Raw genomic sequence first — 23,538 nt, 5'->3', positions numbered from 1 at the left:
AAAAAGGCAACCATTTCACCTTCTGTGCAATATTCAGAGAATTGGAACCTCTCCCCTTCATGGAAATCAAAGAAGGACTTCCTGGCACACTTATATATTTGTAATTAAATTGTGACGGTCATCTTATTATGGCTAATGGTCTACCTGTAAGCTATCTCTGGCAACCTACCTCACTAAATATTCCATATTTAGATTCAACAAATATTAGGCCAGGGCCTGTGCAAAAAAGGCTTTGGAGTTGCATTTTCCCTCTGAGCGCCCATTTGAGAAAAATGCCTCAACGTTTTGTCCCCTATGTCTAAATTGAAACAAGACCCTTCTTTGCCATTTTACCTTCTCTTGAAGATGCTCCACGTCCCCCAAACAAAACTGACGTTCAGTCAACAATAGCAATCATAGGACTCTAATGGCTAGAAACCTTACATCAGAAATATATCTCACATCTCCCACAATAGCCACAGTTCCGGAGGTTGCCATTGTAACCTTCCCTCCTCTCCTACTCCCATGCCCCCCTCAGGATCGCCTCTCATTCTGTGCCCCTCCTATCCGTGTATCTTGGTTGCAGACATGGATCCCAATCCCTTGAGGACACTTGACACCAAACTCGAGTTGACTGGCTGCAATCCTTATATAATTAAGTACCCTCCTAATCTAACGAAAAACGCATTCAAAAGCTTTAAGCACTGACTGCTCAAATCACCTAGAAACTCTAATCTCTGACCCATACTTCTGCTCGAAAAAAGAAACTATAATAAGTGACCTCATCTTATACACTAAAAGAAGAGCTCAATTTAGGAAAGAACTTTACTCTCAACTCCTGATTACTACAGTTAAGAAAATCCCATGGTCAAAGACTCTTGGTAGCACCCTCACCTACCTGCAGAGCAGATGCAACCATCTCTATATGTAATAAAGAAACTATCCTCATACAATCCTCAGACCGCAAACTAGAAGTTTTTGATGACATTTTCTCCATCATCAAAAATTCTCTGACTAGCAACAAATCTTACCTCGCCCTTGGCTGTCCAAGCTCTTTAACTAACCCACGGGAACCCCAAGTAATGTTTCTCCTATATCCTCTTCTCTTCAAATACTCCACACCTTACCCCCTCACTCCTCAAATAACTCCACACACTTCGTCAAATTAGACAATTGGGGCCAAATCCAAACAATTTCTTCAAACCCACATAGAGAACCCAGGCTCAACTCCAATGCTATAAACACATCCAATCTTTAGTGACTTCCCATCACACAAACTAACTCAGCTGACACCAATCCATACCTTAAATGCATGCTTCTCAACTGCAGATCTGCAGTGAAACATGCAGCAGACATTGCTGACCGTATCCTTGCACAGAAACTTGACCTACACATCCTTACTGAAACATGGCTTAAATGACCCCTCTGAACCAATCCTGGACACCCAAGTCCCACCTAACCACAACATTATTAGAACGGACAGAGCTAAAAAACCAGAGGCTGGCAACACCTGTATACACCATTTAGTGAAACAGGCTCAAACAGTGGCTCCATCCTCTTGCGAATGTCTATGCTTAGATATTATAAGTAAAAACAGGTCTTTATGCAAAATGCACACTATTTACTATTCTCCAGGTGACAAGCCCTCATTTATTTAATACATTATGGAAATCATCTCATCCAATGTGGGTCAGCAATGTTGCCAGATCTTCCTGGGAGACTTCAACCTCCACTGTAATTACCCAGTAGTGAATAGCCTTAAATACTTCCTAGCAGACCTCTGGGCAAATCACTTAATCTCCCCATGCCTCACAAAAATGAATGTGTGTCCTCATGTAACGTAACTGGTGCTATGTAAAGCGCTCTGATACTCGATTCGGGTCAAGTTCGCGCTATATAAAACTCTGCAAAAAAAAAAAATACCTAATCCAAATCTGCAACATTCCCACCCACATCATGTGTGCAACCTTGGACTTAATCATTGCTAAGGCCAATTCCACCCAACTGGAATTGATCGTGCCGTGTGACTGGACTGACCACCACCGCATCACTTTCAAAATCTCGGTATGTTGGAGTAGAAAATGATCTCAACTAAGGAAACCCACACACTGGAAAAGAAATAAACGAAACACAAACCTGAATCAAATGTTATCCCTCAGCAATAATATCTTGCCTCCTCCTGTTGACATGTCTGATGTCCATGATCTCACAGTCCATTACAACAATTCCATGTTAAACATTCTTGACGCGATTACCCCGCTACAACTAAAAGAATTTCCACCAAAGACTCCAAGCCATGGTTTAATGGTAGCCTAAATGCTGATAAAAGCAATCTGAGACTAGCTGAATGATCGTGGAGATTTTCACCGTCCCTCGAGCACCTTAAGCACCTGAGATCGATGAGGAGCATTTACAACAAACGGATCAGAAGTGCAAATTGAATTTCTTCAGAAATCAACTAGGTAAATCCAGAAATCACCCCAAAAACAATTTGAGTTAGTTAAACTACAATCCAACAGCCAGCCCAACCCTCCCATAATAGGGTCTAGTCTGCTATCAAATTGCCAGGAACCTGCCTCCTTCTTCCTTGAAAAGAGGAAGAAGATTGAAAGTGATTTGCTGTCAACAATGGGCCACTCCAAGGTCATTCCTCATATTAGACCCCCCCGACACCTGGCCCTTGAGCCCCTCCTTACCCTTGGACCCCTACCCCAAAAAAGAACTTCTTGGAACAAATTCAAAACTTTTTATGAAGTCTCCAGCCGCAATATTCTTACAGCACTGAAACCCTCAAACCACTTCAGAGACCCTCTACATGTGAATTTCTTCAGTGAGATGAGGAATTCTATACTTCCACTTTTGACCGAGATAGTCAATGCCTCCCTACTTCAAGGCATGATCCCTGATTGCCTAAAGTTGGGGCAGGTAACTCCTATTTTGAAAAAACCCACGGCGGACCACGAGGACCCCAACAACCTCACTTTGGTGAAGCTCGTCGAGAAATGTGTCTATGTCCAACTTTGCAACCACATAGATCAATTCCATCTCCTTGACCAATTCCAATCTGGCTTCTGTCAGGGTCACAGCACTGAAACGTTGTTTATTCACATAGTTGATGACGCGTTAAAAATTCTGGATCTGAATGAATCTTGCATTCTAATCCTCGTATTTATATATTTATAAAATTAATTTATATTTTTATTTTTATATTTTTATATATATATATATTATATATATATATATATAATAAATTATATATATATAAGTTATATATATATATATATATATAACGATATATATATATATATATATATATATATATATATATATATATATATACTCATGATGGCAGAGTGGGGGGGAGTGTAATTTAGAGTTTCTGGAAAAGGAGATTGCGCCACAGGGGGATCCACAGTTTAAACAGAAAATGGTGGAGGAGATGACTGTTCGTCTCAAGAAGGAGTAGGAAAAAATTAAAAATCGAAAAACCTATAAGTTTAGGCGAGACCGTGATGACTACCCGAACGGACAGATCTTCACGTTCCCAAAAAGATATGATTCAATGCGAGTGGCTACTGCAAATAGACGCATGGATAATGTTGACGACAGAGGAAATTGAAAGCCAATTGAATCCCCCTCAGCTTCGGACTTAAGTTCGGCCGTGGAAAGCGGCTCAGAATTGGATAATTTGGGAGAACGGTCGGAGGCCAGCAACATCAAGTTAACTCTGGGGGAAGAGCTGGAAATTTTAAAATGCAGTCGGAGGGATACATTAGGCAGCGCATCAAAGTGCCTGCCAGAACAGGGCAACCCGGAAAAGAAGGGGGCGCCGGCAAGCAAGGAGAAGGCGCCAAGAAGCGCGGGAGGGGCAGGGCCCGCAGATAGGGGCTGAAACAGGGGATTTAATACGGGATGGCAAGCACGTTGATCCCAGTGCCTCGGAAAACAATACCATCATCAACCTAGCAGGTATTGATCTCTCTGATGCAGAGAAGCAGCTCTTATCTCTTGGATTGTCGTATTGTCCGGAATCTAATTTCAGTTACACCCAGACTCGGGCAGACATATACAGGTTCATTCGGAAATCGAAATAAAAATGTTCCATCCCCAGCGTAGCACCCAGAGGAGGCCTGAAGGGGCTGAAAATGGTATCACAAACCCCGGGGATGCCGGGACTGCTGGGGTCGGATTATGGTCTATTATATGATCTGCAGAGTCTGGAAAGGTGGGACACAATAACAACGGATACCCTCAATGAGTCCCATGAGAGAACTGAAACAGTAGGCACGGATGTGCGGCAATCACAAGTACATGGGACTAATGTCAAGCCACATACTCCTTTTAAACTGAAATCCAAATTTGTCACTGTAGTAGCGCGGTCTAGTGTTGCACGTCACGTAAGCTACGTGACGTGCCGGCGGCGATGTTAGGCTGCGCGCGCACAGCGAGCGAGTGGTGCGAAGAGCTGGTACGAGCAAGACAGGCTCGGCGCTCTTTAGGGAGTGTATTACGAATAAATAGTTAAACAGCACAGAGGCTGCATCGTCTTATTTGGGGATAATAAGGAATACTACAATGGCGACGAGGATGGGATGATCAACCCCCCAACCCCCCACAGAGAGGAAAAGACCACCGAGGAACACAACTATACACCGGTGGACAGGAGAGACCAGCAGCTACCACATCACCACACAGGTACCCTAAAGAGCGCGGCAGGGCCCAAGAGCGTCCACAGGAACAAGGCAGCCACCACAGAAGGGGACAGACCCGGGAGGGCACAAGAAGTGCGCCAAATCCAGCCACCAACCACAACCTAAGGAAATAGAGCTGGATATTGCACAAAAGAGCGAGGGGGCTGACGCAGGTAGTCCCCAGGCCCACGCAAGCGAGGAAGAAGTAGACAGCGCGCCGGGGAGCCCCAAGGGCCCAGCAAGCGCAGAACCCAAGGTCAAGAGCGAGAAGATGAGTACGCAGGCGGCGTATGCGACGGCGCCGGTGCAATTCCTACCCAGGCCCGGTGAACCACTGATGAAGTGGGAGGACTGGCGAGAGTACATTGACAATTTCATAGGGGTATTAGAAGACGAGAACGAGGAAGTGTTCAAACCCCAGCGGAAGAAACGCACGGACAACGACGTATACGCCCATGCCATTGATGACCTCAACTAACATTTCAGGCCGGCAGTGTGCGTGTCAGTGGATAGATTCAACTTCCAACAAAGAAAACAGCGCCCAGGAGAGACGGTAGAGGAATACGTGGCAGCACTGAAACGACTAGCGGCTACCTGCAAACACGACAATTGGGAGGAAGAATTAATCAAGGACCAGGTGGTAATGCACACCATGTGCACGTCAGTACAAGACAAACTATGGGCCAGCGGAGACACCACCCTAAAAGAAGTCTTGGTCATCGTCAAAAGGGCAGAGTTGGCAAAGAGGTGCGCAGAAGCGACGAAGAGAGAAACTGCGTCCAGCACCATGGTAAACAGAGTAGACGACGAAGGGCCCCGTAAAGACCACCTGAACAAGAAGACTGCAGACAAAGGACAGTCCAGATGGCAAAGCTACGGGGGTCCTCCAGGAAAAGTGGCGGGAAACAACAGGAAGCCATGTTACAGGTGTGGAAGCTGGACGCACGAGGCCCACGACAGAAAATGCCCGGCGTTTCGCGCCAAATGCCTATACTGCGGTATAATAGGTCATTACGAGAAGGTGTGCAGGAAAAAGGCCTCCAAAGGCGAAGTGAGATACGTAGGCCAAGACAACGATGACCATGATGAAACGGCGGAGCAGGAAGTATTTACGTTTCTGTGCATATACGACCAGCCACTGGGCGTCGAGGGGCAAGTGCTCAGCATCGATGGCAAAAGAACATTGAAGCCCATCCTGGAGATGACGATAGGCGGCATCACGATCAGTGTGGTGGCGGATACTGGCTCACCATACACCATCGTCCAGCGAGCAGTATGGGAGGAGAAATTTGCACCGCACTTGGGCTCGGAACTGGAAAAGCTAGACATCCGTCCAGTATCATACAACGGGGACCGAATACCTATGGCGGGGTTCAGACCGCTACTCTTCGAGTTCCGCGGCCGGTCAGCCAACTGCAAACTCTATGTGTCGGAGAAAGGCCCCTCGGTCCTGGGATGGCTGGACCAAGGTGACCTAGGCATCAAGCTTGATCCGGGAGGAAAAGAGCAGATACTACTGACGGAACCAGGGAACTGGCCAGACCTGGAAAGGTGGAAAAGCGAATTCCCAAAAGTCTTCGGAGGAACAGTGGGGAAGTTAGAAAAATTCGCACACAAGATAATTCTAAAGGAGAATGCGGTGCCAGTAGCCCACAAGGCCAGGAACATTCCCTTAGCGGTACGTGAAGCAGTCAGGGAAGAACTCAATGACCTGGAGAGAAAAGGGATCATCGAGCCAATAACGTGCACCGAGTGGCTGGCGCCCTTGGTGGTCGTCAAGAAACCCAGTGGCAAGGTCAGGCTATGTGTCGACTTACGCGAACTGAACAAGAACATTGTGGTGGAGAGGTTTCCCCTACCCCGAATAGAGGAGATGCTGGCCAACACCAGGGGGATTAAATGGTATTCCACCATCGATCTGACCTCTGCCTACCACCAAGTAGCTCTACACCCGGAGAGCCACCACCTCACATCATTCATCACCCCATTTGGATGCTATCAGTTCCGCCGAATGCCGTTTGGGCTGGCCTCGGCGGCAGCTGTGTTCCAGAAGTTGATGCACCAGCTATTTCAGAAAACAACCGGAGTGCAATACTTTCAGGATGACATCCTAGTGATGGGCCAAGATAAGACTGACCACGACATGAAATTAGGAGAAGTGTTGCGGATTCTGGAAACGAAAGGCCTCACAGCCGAGTGGTCCAAATTCCGAATAGGAATGGAGTCGGTGACGTACCTGGGGCATGAGATAGGAGTAGGAGGAGTGACCCCAAAAGCAGACAACGTGAAAGCAATATGCGAGGCACCCCCACCTGCCAACAAGGATGAAGTCAGATCGTTTATCGGCATGGCAGAATACTACAGCAAATTTATGCAGCACTTCGCCTCTAAGACACACCATATGAGGCAACTCACACGAGAAAACACAGAATTCAAATGGTCTGAGGAGGCACAAGGGGAATTTGAGGTGGTCAAGAAAGAAATAGCAGAAGCCATCCCACTCCAAGGTTATGACCCCCAAGGGAGGACAGTGCTGACCACAGATGCCAGCGACAAAGGGCTAGGCGCCGTCCTCATGCAGGACCGGGGACATGGACAGTTGGACACGATAAGCTTCGCCTCTCGCACACTGAGCGACACGGAAAAAAGTACAGCGTGATTGAAAAGGAGATGCTGGCGGTGGTGTGGGCCACAACCAGATTCAGGCAGTTCCTGTGGGGCACACGGTTCCAATTAAGAACGGATCACAAGCCCTTGCTAAAGGTACTGGCGTCTAGTGGGCATGCCGAAGCAACGCCCCGGATCTCCAAGATGTCGCTGAAGTTACTGGAGTTCAGATACGACGTAGAGCACATACCCGGGAGCAAGAACAGAGTGGCAGACTACCTGAGCAGGGCGGCAGCCATGGAACAGAGCGATGGCGACAATGCGGGAACAGAAGAATGGGTAGCGCTGACAGAAGATTTAGAGACCACCATCAGCCTCCAGGAGTGGAGACAGGCATATGAGGAGGACCAGATCCTAATGGCAGTGAAAACACATGTCACCCAAGGATGGCCGGAAAAGAGATTGATCAGTGGAGAACTGAAACCATACTTTGAAGTCAGGGAAGAACTATCGATAGAGGATCGAGGAGTATTTATGCACAGGGGGGAGAAAGTGATTCCTCCGGCTAACCTCATCAACAAGTTGTTGGACATGCTCCACGAAGGGCACCTTGGAATATGCAAACTGAGATTGAGGACACGACAGGATTACTGGTGGCCAGGAATGGACATAAGGGCTGAAAGACATGTGAGGAACTGCACCAGATGCCAGGGAGCAGACAAAGCACTCAAACCCCTGCGACCAGCAATGGGACAGTTTGACCACCCAAAAAACCCATGGGAGGAGTTGTCTGTGGACATCCTGGGTCCGGTTCTGGACACACGGGGTATACAGAAGTATGTTTGTGTCATGGAGGACAGGTACTCGAAGTGGCCAGAACTCAAGATAGAAGAAACAATGGACACAGAAACAATTATAACATTCATGGCAGATACATTTGTGAGGGAAGGAATTCCTAAAGCGATCCTCAGCGATAATGGGCCACAATTCAGATCGGAGAAATGGAACAGCTTCATGCATCGGAACGGCATCATATCCAGACACAACTCCATTTACCACCCGGCTGGGAATGGCCTCGTAGAGCGTTTTAATCGAGTAGTGATGGGGTCAATCCAAGCGGCCATATCGGACAACAAAGACTGGGAAGTGGAAATATGGCACATGGTGTGGGCATACAGGATTACCCCCACCAGCACAGGTTACAGTCCATTCCAAATACTGAGGGGACGAGAGCCATTCACCCAGGACAACAGAGTGTGGAAAGAAAAAACGTCAAGAGTGAATGGTCCCCAGCAGTGGTGCGAGCAAATCTGGAGAAGGCCCAAGCGGTTTACACCAAACACTACGACAACAGGAGAAAGGTGAAGGACACTGGATTAGAGAAGGGAGAATGGGTACGAGTAAAGTTGGCCACGATGCAGAGGAAAGGAGAGAGTAAATATAGTAAGCCCATGCAGGTGAAGGAAGTTCTGGGCAGAGCGGCATTGCTGAGCGACGGGAACGTATGGTCGCAGGACCGCATGGCGAGGTGCAACAAGATCTTGTGTTGGGACCAAGGAGCAACAGACTTAGACGAGGAGGACCACGAAACAACTAAGCAGGAACAGCCAGAGACAGTGATTGATGGGAACGGAGAAGACCTACAAAGACAAAAGACTGAAACGAGTGGCCGAGAGCAGAGGGCTGGAGAAGGTACGAATGGAGGAGATGGAGGTGCGGCCGCACTAGTAAGTAGAGGAAGAAGCGATGGAGAGGACCCCAACACCCCGGTAAGACTGACCCGCAGGGGTAGAGTGGTGGTCAAGCCAGCCAGGTTCAGAGACTATGAGATGAGCAGTGGACTATAGTTATGTTGTGCATACATTGGGAAAAAAGGGAGATATGTAGTAGCGCGGTCTAGTGTTGCACGTCACGTAAGCTACGTGACGTGCTGGCGGCGATGTTAGGCTGCGCGCGCACAGCGAGCGAGTGGCGCAAAGAGCTGGTACGAGCAAGACAGGCTCGGCGCTCTTTAGGGAGTGTATTACGAATAAATAGTTAAACAGCACAGAGGCTGCATCGTCTTATTTGGGGATAATAAGGAATACTACAGTACCTATCATGGCTAGAGATTTCATAGATGTTTTTAATGAAAAAGTAGTTGCACAAATAAAGAGACTTAACATCGCCACCAATAATGCCAACAGGAAAGTTACCAATCAAGAGAGGAAATATTGGCAACTTGTAAACAAGCTTAAAGAAAATCATCAAATCATAATACGTAACTTGGACAAAGGAGGTAATTTGGTATTATGGCCCTTAAAGGAATATTTGGAGGAGGCGCATAGCCAATTGAATAACATTGATGTTATAGAAAGGTTTCTTCCACAAAATTTAAGGACACCTAGGAGTCATTGTTTACGCAATTACTAGCCTGGAAAAGTACAGGGCTGCTAAGTTGGGAGGAGTTCAAATACCTAAAAAAAGAGCACGCTACTATCCCGGTGATTTACTTTATACCTAAAGTATACAAGTGACAAACCACCGGGGCGGCCCATCATCGCTGCATGTGATGGCCTTTTAGAAAACCTTTCAAGATATATTGATTTCTTCTTGCAGGACTTTTTCAAAAGTCTTAAATCATTTGTGCAAGACACGTGTGACTTTCTGAGGAAGATACAAAATATGACATGGAAGTCCACGTATTTATTGGTAGCGCTGGATGTGTCCGCCTTATATACATGTATTAAGAATAAGGACGGAATGAGGGCGGTTGACTACTTTTTGATGAATAGACCAATTGCATCATCTCAACATACCAATATGCAGCTTAAAATGTTATTATTCTGCTTGGAAAACAACTTGGTTTTGTTTGACAGCAAAATGTATCAGCAGACTAAGGGGGTTGCTATGGGGCCAGCTTCTCCCCAGCTATGCCTGTTTGTTCATGGGATGGTGGGAGGAGCTGGTCCTCATGCAACAACATGAGCAGATTTTTAACAAGAGTGTGATAACATGGCTGTGCTGTATCGATGATTTGTTCATAGTGTGGGACGGTGATGTTGAGAGTGCAACTGCTTTTATTGAGTTATTGAATAATAACACAGTTAACCTACATTTTACTTCTGATATAAGCAAGGATATGGTCACATTATTGGATGTAAGAGTCCAGGTAACTAACAATAGGTTATCTACGACCCTTTATAGAAAACCTACAGCAGGTAATACACTCCTTCCTGCCTCAAGCGCATCCGCCCCATCTTATCAAGAGCATTCAATATGGGGAGATGCTTCGCATTGGACGGATATGTATCGAGGAAGTTGACTGCAATTTAAAACAGAAGGAAAGTCAGAGTAGGTTTCTAGATAGGGGATATAGCTCAGATGTGATCGAATCGGCAATTGCCAAGTCTAAATCATTGGCCAGACAAGATCTGTTGAAATACAAGTAGAAACATGCCAGCAAAGATTTAAGAGAGGAACCCACAAGGTTGATTCTAGGTTTTTCACGTCATGAAAAACAAATAAGGGCAATAGTGAGGAAGAATTGGCACATTGTGAAGGACGACCCAGTGATTGGGGGGTTACTACCTAACAATCCAGCAGTAACCTTTAGGAAAGCCAACAGTATGGGTAGGTCATTAGTCAGAAGCAACCTTGAAGTGAAAGGAAAGGGTTCATGGGCAAGGAAAGGATTCTATAAATGCTCTGTATGCAAGGCTTGCCAATATGGTGTAAACACCACGACTTACACAACAGCATTTGGCTCCAAAATTTGCAAAATAAGTCAACATCTTACATGCAAGTCTGACTGGTTTATGTGTTAACCTGTAGCTGTAATTTGAAATATATAAGTGGCACAAAATTACCAGCGCATAAAAGGATTCTTCAACATATCCGAGCTATTTGCAACAATGATGAGAGCTACCCTGTTGCAAGGCATTTTAAGATCAGCCATAATAGCGATCCAAAACATCTGAGATACTATGTTATTGAGGCCACAACTCCCCAGAAAAGAGGGGGTGACAGAGAGTCAAAATTGAGGAGGCTGGAAACAACTTATATCCTGCAATTTGATTCTAAGTACCCCAGGGGTTTGAATGCTAGTGAAGATTTGTATACTTTCTTATGATGATGTGGGCTAACTGAGTAATGAAGAGAGCTTTATGGAATCTAGGGGGTAAGAGGAAGTACTGATGAGACAAATGTATACCTTCTTCTATGACGAATGTTGATTGGTCGCACCTAACATGAATTTTTGTCTTGCAAATTTTAGGATAATATTTATATAATTATGATATTTAAGGATGGATTTTAGAAATTATTAAGGGAAAGTGTATTTTTATGTTTCCATATATATTTTGTGATTTTCTGATGGATCTACCTATTATATTGATTATATTTATTACTGTCCTAGTACTCTTTGCACTTTAGCAATTAATGCAATTTGCACAACCATATCCGCTCACAGCAGAGGTTGTGTCAGCCAAATGCGCTGCCTTGAACGGATGATTGTAGGATCATGTGATAGGTAATGTGAGCTCGTTAATGAGTTGAGCTTTAAGGAGGTCACCTTACTGCAACCCGGAACTGTGGAGTGTTTTTGTTAGTTTTTTATGGGATTCACTAGGAATTATACTGCACTGATTTTGTTAAGCACTTTATAATGTTTACTGGTTGGACATAGTGAAGAACTGTAATGATTTATACGTTTATGCTATTATTATGTATGTATGTATGAATTGCGACTTATATAGCGCACGTATCACCCGAAGGCATCAAGGCGCTTGCCTTGGGAACCCGTCCTGGCTTTTCCCTGTGAGATAACCCCTACTGGGTATCCCCAGGGTGAAAGCCAGGCATCCCGCAGCGGGGTGGGCCGCCGTAGTGGAGATTAAGCAACTATTGCCCAGAGTTGCAGCGTGGGACCCCATGATTAGAATAGGCACCGAGGCGGGAATTATCGAGTCCGTGGACATTTTGGGCTCAGGACCCTGCCGCGTCGGGAATTGAACCCTGGTCCCGGGCCAGACCTCTGCATCAGGGTCTGCCGCTCTAATCAGTGAGCCACACTCCTCCATTGTATATATAAATGTACAGTTATGCCATTTTAATTTTGAAAGGGCTGGGGTTTTTAGTGGTCATGCTTGCTAGGTATTCTGGGAAACGTAGTCCACCATGTACAAAATGTTTGTGGAATTATTATAAAAGACCCTCCAATGGGCCCGAGGCATGCATGGTCAATTACAGGCGCTGTGGCTCCATTCCCGAACCTGTGGGTAACTTGGAGCTTTCATTGATACGCGGCGACGCAGACGTAAGGGGAAGCACCACCGCATGGATGGCAGCGGGCCAGGGAGCTGGAAATTATGTCCAGTTCTGAATATATATATTAGCCATAATACCCCTTCCATCTGCAGTGATCTTAATCAATCAATCAGACAGGTTTTGTAGAGCACAGCTGATCACTCGTGAGGGTATATCGGCACCAGATTCTTGCTGCTGAAAGCTGAATCTAAAAGCCCGGTCTTGAGTCCCTTTCTGAATTCTGGGAGGGAGGGAGAAGTTCAGGGGTGAAGGAGAAAGTCAATCCAGTATTTGGCGGCGAGGTAGGAGAAGGAGCGTTCTCCACTGTAGCTTGGGCAGATGCAGAGGATGTGGGTGAGGGAGAGGGAGGAGAATCGCTGGAGGGTCAGTGGAAGTTCAGGCAGTGGTTGATGTATACTGGTCCTAGGACTTCAATGGCTTTGTAGGCATGTATCAGCATCTTCAAGTGGCATCTCTTCTGGATTGGGAGTCAGGGGAGCGTCTTGAGGTGGGGGTGGTGGGGGTCCATTTAGGGAGGTCGAGGCTGAGTCTGGTGGCAGAGTTTGGTGTTGTCTGGAGTCTTTTCAGGAGTTGGGTGGTGATTCCTCTTTGGAGTGCCTTGCCATGGTCCAGGTGTCTGGTGACTAGAGCTTGGTAGTTTTCCTGGTGTTGATGGGGAGCCATCTGAATATTTACAAGAGCATGATGAGAATGAAGAAGCAGGCAGAGAAGATCACATTGATCTGCCTTTACATGGTGAGTTTGCTGTCTAGGATGATACCAGGGTTGCGCACGTGGTCAGTTGGTCTGGGTGATAATCCAAGTATGGAGGGTTACCAGAAGTCGCTCTAAGGAGTGGTGTTGTTCCCGAAAATCAGCACTTCTGTTTTGTCCATGTTGAGCTTTAAGCAGTTGTTCTTCATCCAGTCGCTGAAACTCTTCATGCACTTGTGTAAGTTGGTTCTAGTGGTGAAGGGGTCATCTGAAAGTGAGAGGATGAGCTGGGTGTCGTCTGCATATGATATGATTTTGAGGCTGTGGGCTCTGACAATGTTGGCAACATGCAGGTGTTGAACAGGGTGGGGCTGAGCCTTGAGGGACACTGTAGATGATGCTCTTGGGTTCTGAGGTGAATGGTGGAAGACGGATTCTCTGAGTTTTTCCTGTGAAGTAGGAGGCAATCCATTTGAGGGCATCTCCTTGGATCCTGATTTGATGTGTCATCTTCATCAGGGTTTGGCCGGACACCGTGTTGAATACCACTGCGAGGTTGTGGAGGATTAGGGCCATTGTTTCTCCCTGGTCAAGGATGGTTGTGACGTCAAAAGTGGCAGCATTCAGGGTAATTTTGGTGCTGTGGTTGGAGCACAAGCTGGATTAGGAGGTGTCCAACAGATTGTTGTTCTTTAGGTATTCTGTGAGTTGAGGTTGATGGCTTTCTCAAGGACTTAGGTGGGAAAAGGGAGCAGAAAGACGGGGAGATAACTCTTGAGTTAGCTGGGGTCAGCACAGGGGTTCTTGAGGAGGGGTTTGACCTCTGCGTGTTTCCATTCTTTGGGGACAGTGGGCGTGGTGATGATGTTTTAAGATGGAGGTCTGTGGGTGCTCCTGAGAGGATGGAGTTTATGACGGTCGTGGTGTTCTGAGTAGTGAGCTGTTCCCATGTGGTGAGCAGGTGGTTGGAGTTGGCAGCAGATGGAGCAAGGAGGCTTTAAAGGTCGGTGGTTTGAGGTTTGAAGTTTTTGTAGATGGTGGATATCTTGTCGTGGAAGAAGTCCACCATGGTTTCGCAGTGTTCTTGGGGAAGGGATGATGGTGTTCTTAATGGCTGATGGACTGGAGAACTCTCTGACAATGTTGAAGAGTTCTTTGCTGTGATTGGAGTTGGCTTTGATACATTTGTCCATAGTGCATCCTTTTGTGTCTTTCATGCGTTGGTGGTAATTGTTGAGGGCTGTCTTAAGAGTGGCTCGGTTCTTGCTGGTGAGCCGTCTCCTTTCTGGATGCTTTCAGTTGCCTTTCATGGCTCTGAGTTCCACCGTATACCAGCTGCCCTGTTCGGTGAATGTCTTGGGTTTGGAGGGCTACTCTGTCAGCACAGTTGGTGATCAAGGTGTAGACATTCTTAAAGGCCTTTTCGAGGTTGGTAGCAGGATCGGGCTCAGTGGTGTTGAGGGCGTCAGTCCACTGGTTCTCTGTTATTTTGTTCCAGCTGCAGTGGGAGGAGCTGGAAGGCTTGATGGTGGTGGAAGGGGATCCTGTGATGTTGAAGTGGAAGGTAGCATGGTTGATCCAGGTGAGCTCGGTGACATGACTGTATTTAATTCTGCTGCTCGCAGTAAAGAGGGAGTTAAGCATGTGTCCTGCGCTGTGTGTTGGGTTGGTGACCAGTTTGGTGAGGCTGATGTTGCTCATGCTTTCCAGGAGGTTGACAGTGTTTGTGTCATTGAGGTCATCGTGGTGGAAATTGAGGTTGCAGAGGAGGATGTAGTACTTGGAATCAATGGCAAGTAGGGTGATGAAGCCCAGGATGGCATTGTAGAAGAAGGGGCATGTACCTGGGGGTCTGCAGGAAAGGGTGCTTTTGATGGTTGTTCTGCCTTTGGTATGGTGATGGAAGTTGAGATGTTCCATAATTGGTGTGGTGTCATCTTCAGTGGTGGTGTACCGGATGGTTTCTTTGTGGATGATGGCGATGCCGCCTCTGTGTTTGTTGGTGCGGTCTCTGTGAATCATCCTGTAGCCTTCGGGGGTCGCAGTGGTGATGTCGGAAGTAGGGTTGAGCCAGGTCTCGGTGATAAAGATGGCGTAGGGGCGAGGGAGGTGATGGTATCCAAGATTTTGGTGGCATTCTTGCAGGGTGATCGTGCATTGAGCAGGAGGCAGTGAAGTGGTTCTGATACTGTTATGGTTGTCGTGGTGGTGGTGGACGAGGATGTAGGAGTTCCAGTGATGCAGAAGAAGAGACAGTGTCAGCAGGAAAACAATCTTACCATCGACTGTGGTGAGATGTGTCTGCAGTTGTTGTGGTGGAGTCCTGAATCCAGAGCTTGGAGGCGGTGTATCTTTGGGTGGTGCGAGAGCCAGCATTCCTGGCGCTGTGCACGGTCCAGTTACAGACGGCTTTGCCTTTAGCACGCCAGTGGCATGCCAGCGGCACTGCTGCGGCACGGCTACGCTGCAACCTTAATTAAATAGATCCTGGGAGGAGAGAGGGGCGCTGGGTGGGGCTGACAAGCAGCGGGAGGGAAAAAACAACAGCAAGACCAGGAAAAACGAGCGGAAGGAGGTGCAGGGAAAATAGAAAACATAGCGAAAAATTAAAAGCTAACTGAAAAATACAATGGCAGAATTAACAATGACAGCAGTGTTGATATTTAAAACTAAGGCTAACAAACAATGACAGAATTAACAAAGAATATTGACAACAGCTGAAGATATTGAGAGACTAACGCTAACAATAAATATATAACAGCAGAGGTAACAGAGTACACAGAACAGAGATTGAAAACAGTGATACTGGATATGCTAAAACAGAGGGCAAAAATAGAGTAGAAGGTGGGGATTAGCTACCAGATAGGTGGGAGAACAAGCGAGGAAGAGGCAGCGGGGAGCTGTCACGAAGGGCCTGAAATCTTTCTACTCTCTCTACGTCTACTCTCTAAACGATTCTAAGCTGCGTTGCTGTTCCCCACCCTTCGATGTCAGTGCCATGATGATGTGGTTGTTTAAAGTGCTCTATAAATAAATACTCATTCTTCCCTCTCCACCCTCCTTCAGTGATGTACCTAATCCTAATTGGTCGTTGTCTTGTATGCGTTTAGTCCTCCCTTGATAAGTTTGTCATTTGTTCCAGCAACAAACCAACAAAGCCTGCACTTCTCAGCAAGTGTGCATGTTGTGTTTCTGAGGATAAAAACAGTGGTCCACATTTACTATTGAACAGCAAGTGCCCTCCGGCTATGCCATGTAGCACAAAGGGCAGCCTCAATCGACTTTTGCACACAAAAGCTAAACACCACGAAAGAAACGCTTTCCGCTACAAACCAACAAATTAACATATATTATCATCCAATAATATATTCAAAGGGAGCCTAACGGGTGGCAACGGGCGAATACCCCTCAGACGCCATGCAAAGCACGATCTAAAAATAGCATGGCCTGGCTTTGAGTAAAATCCTAGCTCCAAACAAAACCACTCAAACAATTGCTAATGGGATTATTATCATGTGGCATGTGTAATTTCCATGAAATTACACATTTTTTATGACTTGACTTTGGTCGACTGTCATCACATAGAACACTGTGCTGGGGAGGGTGGATCTGAGGAACAAATCGCAGGCAAGAAGTTCGCTGGCTTGGTTTTGAAACATGGCGCAAAGTTTAAAGCAGTGTGCAAATATGGCAGTGGGCCTTATTTACAGAAAGTGCAGCACTAGCTCGGCAACGCAAGCCCTTTGGCTACGCCACGCTGCGCTACTTTCAAAGCACAGGGATGCGTTATATTTACAACAATATGTCGAATCCCTGTGCATTCCCCTGCCCTGGCGCACACACGGCTGCCATGTGCCACACAGGCACCCTTGTGCCATGGTGCAAGGGTGCCTGCGTTGCGGAGGCATTGTTTCTGTGCAGAAAGGTGTACCTTCCTGCACAAAACCACTAAAAAAAATAAAAAGGTGTTTTCCTCTTCATGTGTGTACTACAGAATGCAGTACCGCTAGAAAGGAAAAAACAAGGAGAAATGTAAACATTTCTCCTCGTTGCGCCTCGCTACGCCTCCCTGGGGTGGTGTAGCGTTCTGATGCATTTCCAGGTTTATGAATTCTCGTAAATCTGGAAATACAGCAGCAACACCCATGGAATGCAAGTGTTGTGTGAGAAGGGGCCATATTTCCTACGACAGGAAAAGCCACCCTGCGTGGCTTTTCGGAGGTTCCGCCAGCGGAGCATCACAAAAAGTGAGCTTGCAAATAAGCCTCTGCATTTTTGGACAACTATGACTAATTACATCATCAACTATCACAGTCTAATCTTTAATCGTTTACAGGAGTATCACTGGAGATTTTCATGTACCTCTTCGCATATTAGTATATCTGGGCCCACATCTCTGCACTTTTTAATTAAATCTGTTTGTAGCCTGCAAGATGTTTCTTCCGCGTGGCTGTAAATCAAAATGCATTTTTTGAAGCATATACGTTGAAACTTACGATGACTTTCATTTGACCTACAAAAGCATATGAAGGTGGCACTGACTTTGTACTTGGTGAATAACGTGGGTTAGGGTAACCAACCGTCCGTAAATTTCACAGGCTGTCCGTAATTTGGACTTCACGTCCGTTGTCCGTGAGGAACCCTTTTACGGACGCCTTTTGTCCGTAATTTTGGCCATCACAAGGAGCAGCACTACTCTCCTGTGAGAAGCCTTAGCCCCTTGATGCTGGCGCCTAGCACTCCTCCTCGAGCAAAAGAGCAGTCCCACCCCGCCCATTGTCATTCTGTATGCAAGCCAATTGCCACATACAGAATGTCAATGTGGCAGTCTAGGGTGTAACAGCATGTGGTGGCCTCCTCCTGCCTCAGTGTACAGCAGGGCATTCTGTTAGATAAAAGGTAAAACGCCCATGCTGCAATGTTAGAAAACAGTTTACATAAAGAAGCCTATGAAACAAGTTAAAAAGAACATGTTATATTCTTTCACTATCTCATCATTTTAGAACTGAAGTATTTTCAATATTATATTCAACAGTCATGGTTACTGCTTTTTTATAATAACAACCCTTGACAAAGCCAATAGTCCTGGCTTGTTGTTGGTGTAATGATGCTTTCTGTATTATATATCTGGATGCAATGACAGAAACAACATAATACCTGTCGCGCGAAACACTATGCTAAGCACAGATTTTTAGCCTAGGTGTTTTAAACCACTCCCTTAATTACATCAAACACCCCCTTTGAAGAGACCCCCCAGCTTTTTTTACGCCAATTAAAGCCCTGGAAACAACACCATGTCACAGTCACCTCACATCCTGACACTGTGCATCAAGCATTACTCATGACTTCTAGGGCCCGATGTAGGTAAATCCCATTTACCGATTTTGAAATACCGAATCCTACCGATTCTGTATTCAAAAATCGGTAAATGGGATGTAGGTCCCAACATCTGGATTCGTTACCGAATCCTTAACAATTCTTAAATTACCGATTTGGTAAATACCGAATCGGTAATGCCCATTCATTCCTATGGGCTTTGAAGCCCATAGGAATGATTAGGCATTACCGATTCGGTATTTACCAAATCGGTAATTAAAGAATTCACAAGGGTGCAGGGGGTGTCACTTTGACACCCTCTAGCACCCCCAAAACGGCCATGTGTGCAATGTGGCACACAGACATGCCCTAAGGGCACGTCTGTCTGTCACATGGCACATGTGTACATGCACAGATGGGCATGTACACAGGAATCGGTTTTTTACCATGGATTTGTATTCCATGGTAAAATACCGATTCTGTAAGCCATGTGCTGCCGGAACATAGGCTACCTACATTGCATTTTCGGTAATTTTACCGAATCGTTATCATTACCGAATCGGTAAATATTACCGACTCGGTAAATTTACCGATTCGGTAATGATAACGATTCGGTAAAATTACCGAAAATGTGCCCCTACATCTCCATTGCCCTTTACCGATCGGAAACGGCCGAAAATCGGTATTTTCGGCCGATTCCGATCGGTAAAGGGCTACCTACATCGGGCCCCTAGTGTTCAGATTACCTATGTGCAGGGGCATAGTGAACCCTCCTCCACCCCACCCCTTGCTTTAGGAACTACAGCAAGGTGAAGTTCTTGATGGGCCTCTGTCTGCAACTCTGCAGACAAAAGCTCATCTCATAATGTGAAAAAGGTGGGTGAGTAAATAAATGAAGGGATGTGTGAATGGCTGGATGGATTAGTGAAAGGATGAATGGAAGGGTGAATGGATAGATAATGAAAGAAAGGATGGATGGATGAGTGAGTGAATGAGTGGAAGTATGGATGAGAGAAAAGGTAAATAGATGGATGTATGGGTGGAAGGGTAGATGGATGGGTAAAGGGGTAGATAGGTGTGTGAAAGGATGGATAGATAGATGGATGAGTGAAAGGGTAGATGATGGGCGAGCGAATGGGTGAATGGATGAGTGAAAGGATGGATGGATTGATGAATTGATAAGTGAAAGGGTGGATGGATAGATAAGTTAAAGGGTGGATGCAAGGATTGATGAGTGAGTGAAAGGGTGTAGATGGACAAAAGGATGGATAGATGAGTGAAGAAGTGAAAGGGTGGATGGATGAGAGAACGGATGGATGAGTAATAGGGTCAATGGATGGATTCATGAATGGATGAGTAGATGAGTAGGTGGGTGGAAGGATGGATGGATAAGTGAAAGGGGGATGGAGAGAGAAAGGGAGGATGAATGACTAAAAGGGTGAATGGGTGGAAGAATAAGTGACTGGGTGGATGGATGAGTAAGTGAAAGGATGGCTGGATAGGTGAAAGGGTAAATGGCTGGATAGATGAGTGAATAGATGAATGGGTAGAAGAGTGGATGGATGACTGTACGGATGGATGGGCTTAAAGGGTGGGTGGATGAATAATGGATGGATGAGTGAAAGGGTGGATGGAGGGAAGGATGAATGAAATGATGGATGGAAGGATACATGGTGGATAGGTTTGCAAATGGTTGAATATGTTTGGATATAGATGGGCACATAGATGGAAGGACAGAATGAATGGTGAAAGACTGAATGATATGTATTACACCTTGTAGCACCCATTATCGTAAGTAACATTTCCTATACATTGACTTTCACGTTTATATGAGTCATTGTCTCTACAAAATGTGTGTGTGATGTAACGCACTCTGACACCCTGCCCTACATACTTGGGATGAGTAACACTATAAAAGAAATTAAATACACATGAGAGAAGGTCTATGTGAAGATGAGGGGCACCATTGGAGGGTTGTAGCAAGGCGGGACTGGCCAACTGGGCATCAGGTGTTTCCATAGGAGGCTGGAAAAGGGGGTGAGCGGTTTTGATACTTGGGGCTGGCACTGCCAAGTTCCTTGGTTATCCAGTAGTTTTCAATCAACAATAAAAGCGGCCTCACTTATATTCAGGTGTGGTTCACCATCGTCTGGTGACTAATGTACCTCCTGGAGCGAGATACCAGTTTTGAATCGTCTAAGGTAGCAAGCAGCTGCCATACTGAAAAACCGTGAAGTGCACGATTGTCTCGACCTAATATAAACTTATTTTAACTTGTACTTAAGTGTTTGTCTATTTACTTACTTATATACTATTGCGCGACCTCTTCTGACACGTCTGTAAAACTTACCTTTTGTCATGAATTTTGACATTTTGTCCCGAATTTTTGTGCTGAATTTTGACCGTTTGTCCTGAATTTTTACACTCGCCGTTTTGAATTTGCACCCATGCCAGTTGGTCACCTTAACGCTGGTGCCTCCAGTAGAGTTCTGCTTTTACTGGGATCTACAATCACTTGAACGCTGTTTCTCTTGATTCCGTGTTTTTGAGCTTTCTCTGCCAACAGTACATGAGTGGTGGTTCCTTATTAAGCATATTCAATTCCACTAACGTATCCCAAATGGATAAAGCAGTAATCGAAAATACATACGTAGCTCGCGCAGTTATGAAATACATTAAACTTGCAATAACGCCGACTAGCGGCCTGGAACACAAAAAAAGCTACTGCTACATACAGTGGCATTCTACCGTGCTGCCACAGCGCCATCTTTTGGTTAGTTGGGGAACTTTTGTCCAGAATTACTGTGACAAGGGTGATAAATATGCAACAGAAGACAAGCAATTTGGTAACTAATGTATTTCTTTGTACGGTTTCACATCATAGCTTACTGTGAATCATTCTGAAAATCACAGTGTGAGTTTCACACCAAACGTTTGTACATTGGCATTGTTATTTCCTGCTTGTGTGGTAAGTTAAAGTGGATGACGAGTATCCAATATTTAGTCGAGGCGTTTGATGACAAGTTGACAAAGAAAATATATTCCTGTACACATGTCAACTGACTCATTGGTAAACCTTTACCTTTAGCAGTTTAATTGGAAAATGTTATAAAATGTAATGAAAAGTTACATTACTAAAACAAAAGTGCATTTCCCAAGTTGGCTGAAGCACCTACAAATCAAAGATGCGGAAATACTAAGGCACTCATTACGAGTGGCCTGGTCATGTGTTATTTATTGCACCTGATAAAATCCGACTCCACCACGTTGACATTTATCAGGTATGATAAATGTCACCCAAATAAGAGTGTTAGGGGAATAACATGCATATTTTGATGCTTGGTGCTTGAAAAACCCCATGTTCTAGAAAATACTGGAATGTTCCCTTGATAAATATCAGCAAGCTTGACCTGCTGAAATTTATCACGGAACTCATAATTGTGATATGTGAGATAACGGAAGTTACAGCACATACTGCAAGTAACCGGGCTGCTTGTAATGAGCGCATATTAAGAACATCATTCATAACCAAAAGCAATCACTTTAACTTCTTTACACCCTCTTAGACACAGACTAAACATTGCAGTATAAAAAAGACAGATGCACTGAGCTTCCAGGTGCACATTCTTGTCACATAAAGGTGTATTTTTTTAAAGTACCTAAGACAAAGGTCTGCTCCGTCTCGCCTTCAGCTTCCTCCAGGATCTCGCTGCAGGCGGCCTGCAGCATCTGCAGCATCTTCTGCAGGTCTTGGAACTCGTGTGCTGGCAGGTCCCGACATTTGCCTGTGCTGACATCAATCACTGCCAGCGCTCGACCAGAGGGCTCCCGGATGGGGACAGCGATGTGCCTCTCACCGTAGGCGTCTGTGGTGATGACCTCTGAGCTGTCTGCACATTTGAAGAGGTAGTCTCTGTGTGAAGAGACATAAACTGTTACACCTGTTGGGATCTACTGCTATGAAATCAGACAATCCAGTGGCTCACTGCTGAGGGCAGTGAGCCTAATTTACAAGACAATGACGCAGTGCTGCGCCGCAAGCCATTTTATTGTGCCGAGCTCTGTCATTTTCAAAGCACACAGATGTGTCGTATTAACAATATGATGCAGCCATGTGCTCTCCCCTGCGCTGGCACACAATTGGCTGCCCTGGGCCAGCACAGGCACCCTTGTGTCATTATGTAAGGGTGCCTGCATTGAGGGGATGACTGTTTTTGTGCAGGATAGGACAACTTCCTGCGCTAAAACAATCTTTGATGGCATTTTCTCTTTCTATGCATGCTGCAAAATGCAGCATGCATAGAAAGATGAATAAACAAAGAGAAATACAAATATTTCTCCTTGTTGCGCCACTCCTATGCCTCCCTTGGGCAGACGCAGGATTCTGACGAATTCCCAGATTTACAAAACGTTATAAATCTTAAATGTGTCAGGTTCCATGGATGTTGTGTGGGAACATCACAGCAAAATCCATGGAACGCCCCTTTCATGCAGAGTAATGTGCGAAAGGGGCCCGTATTTACAAGGCCATGAAAAGTCATGTCGGGTGACTTTTCCTGCCTTGTAAATACGGGCAACCCATTGTGCAGCCAGGACGTCAAAAAAAGGGTAATGCCAGCAGTGCAATGGGCTTTTAAATGAGGCCCTGTGCTTGCCTATAATATCCAGACCTGCCAACTCACATTGTGCCACCATTTATCACACCATATCCGTACCTTTCACACAGTCACTTGGTGAAGAGCCAATATCACTTGGGGGCAGCGAAGACAAAAAACAAGTTACTTACCTGTACATTGTGGTTCTCCAGTATTGTTATATTTCAATGATTCACATGCTTGTATCTTCCCCGTTGTCATGGTGGGAGTCTCACGGTAATTAGAAAAGTAGTACCATAGAAATACATCAGAAACATCCAGAAGGTGGGACAAACTTTGCCATTTGTTAG

The 23,538-nt window shown here is 45.7% G+C and overlaps 1 protein-coding gene across 2 annotated transcripts in view; it reads right to left on the bottom strand.

Moving 5' to 3' along the window:
• The window catches only part of EFCAB5 (EF-hand calcium binding domain 5), a 335,299-nt gene that overhangs the window by 62,347 nt on the left and 249,414 nt on the right, over positions 1-23,538 (bottom strand). For both annotated transcript variants that reach the window (XM_078680019.1, XM_078680020.1), the window contains one exon: positions 22,253-22,506. In XM_078680019.1, the coding sequence (XP_078536145.1) occupies positions 22,253-22,506 (254 nt within the window). The remainder of the gene's footprint in view (positions 1-22,252; positions 22,507-23,538) is intronic.

This window comes from Lissotriton helveticus, chromosome 3_1 (assembly GCF_964261635.1).
Source record: "Lissotriton helveticus chromosome 3_1, aLisHel1.1, whole genome shotgun sequence".
Taxonomy (NCBI): domain Eukaryota; kingdom Metazoa; phylum Chordata; class Amphibia; order Caudata; family Salamandridae; genus Lissotriton; species Lissotriton helveticus.
This window is presented reverse-complemented; position numbering and strand designations above follow the sequence as displayed.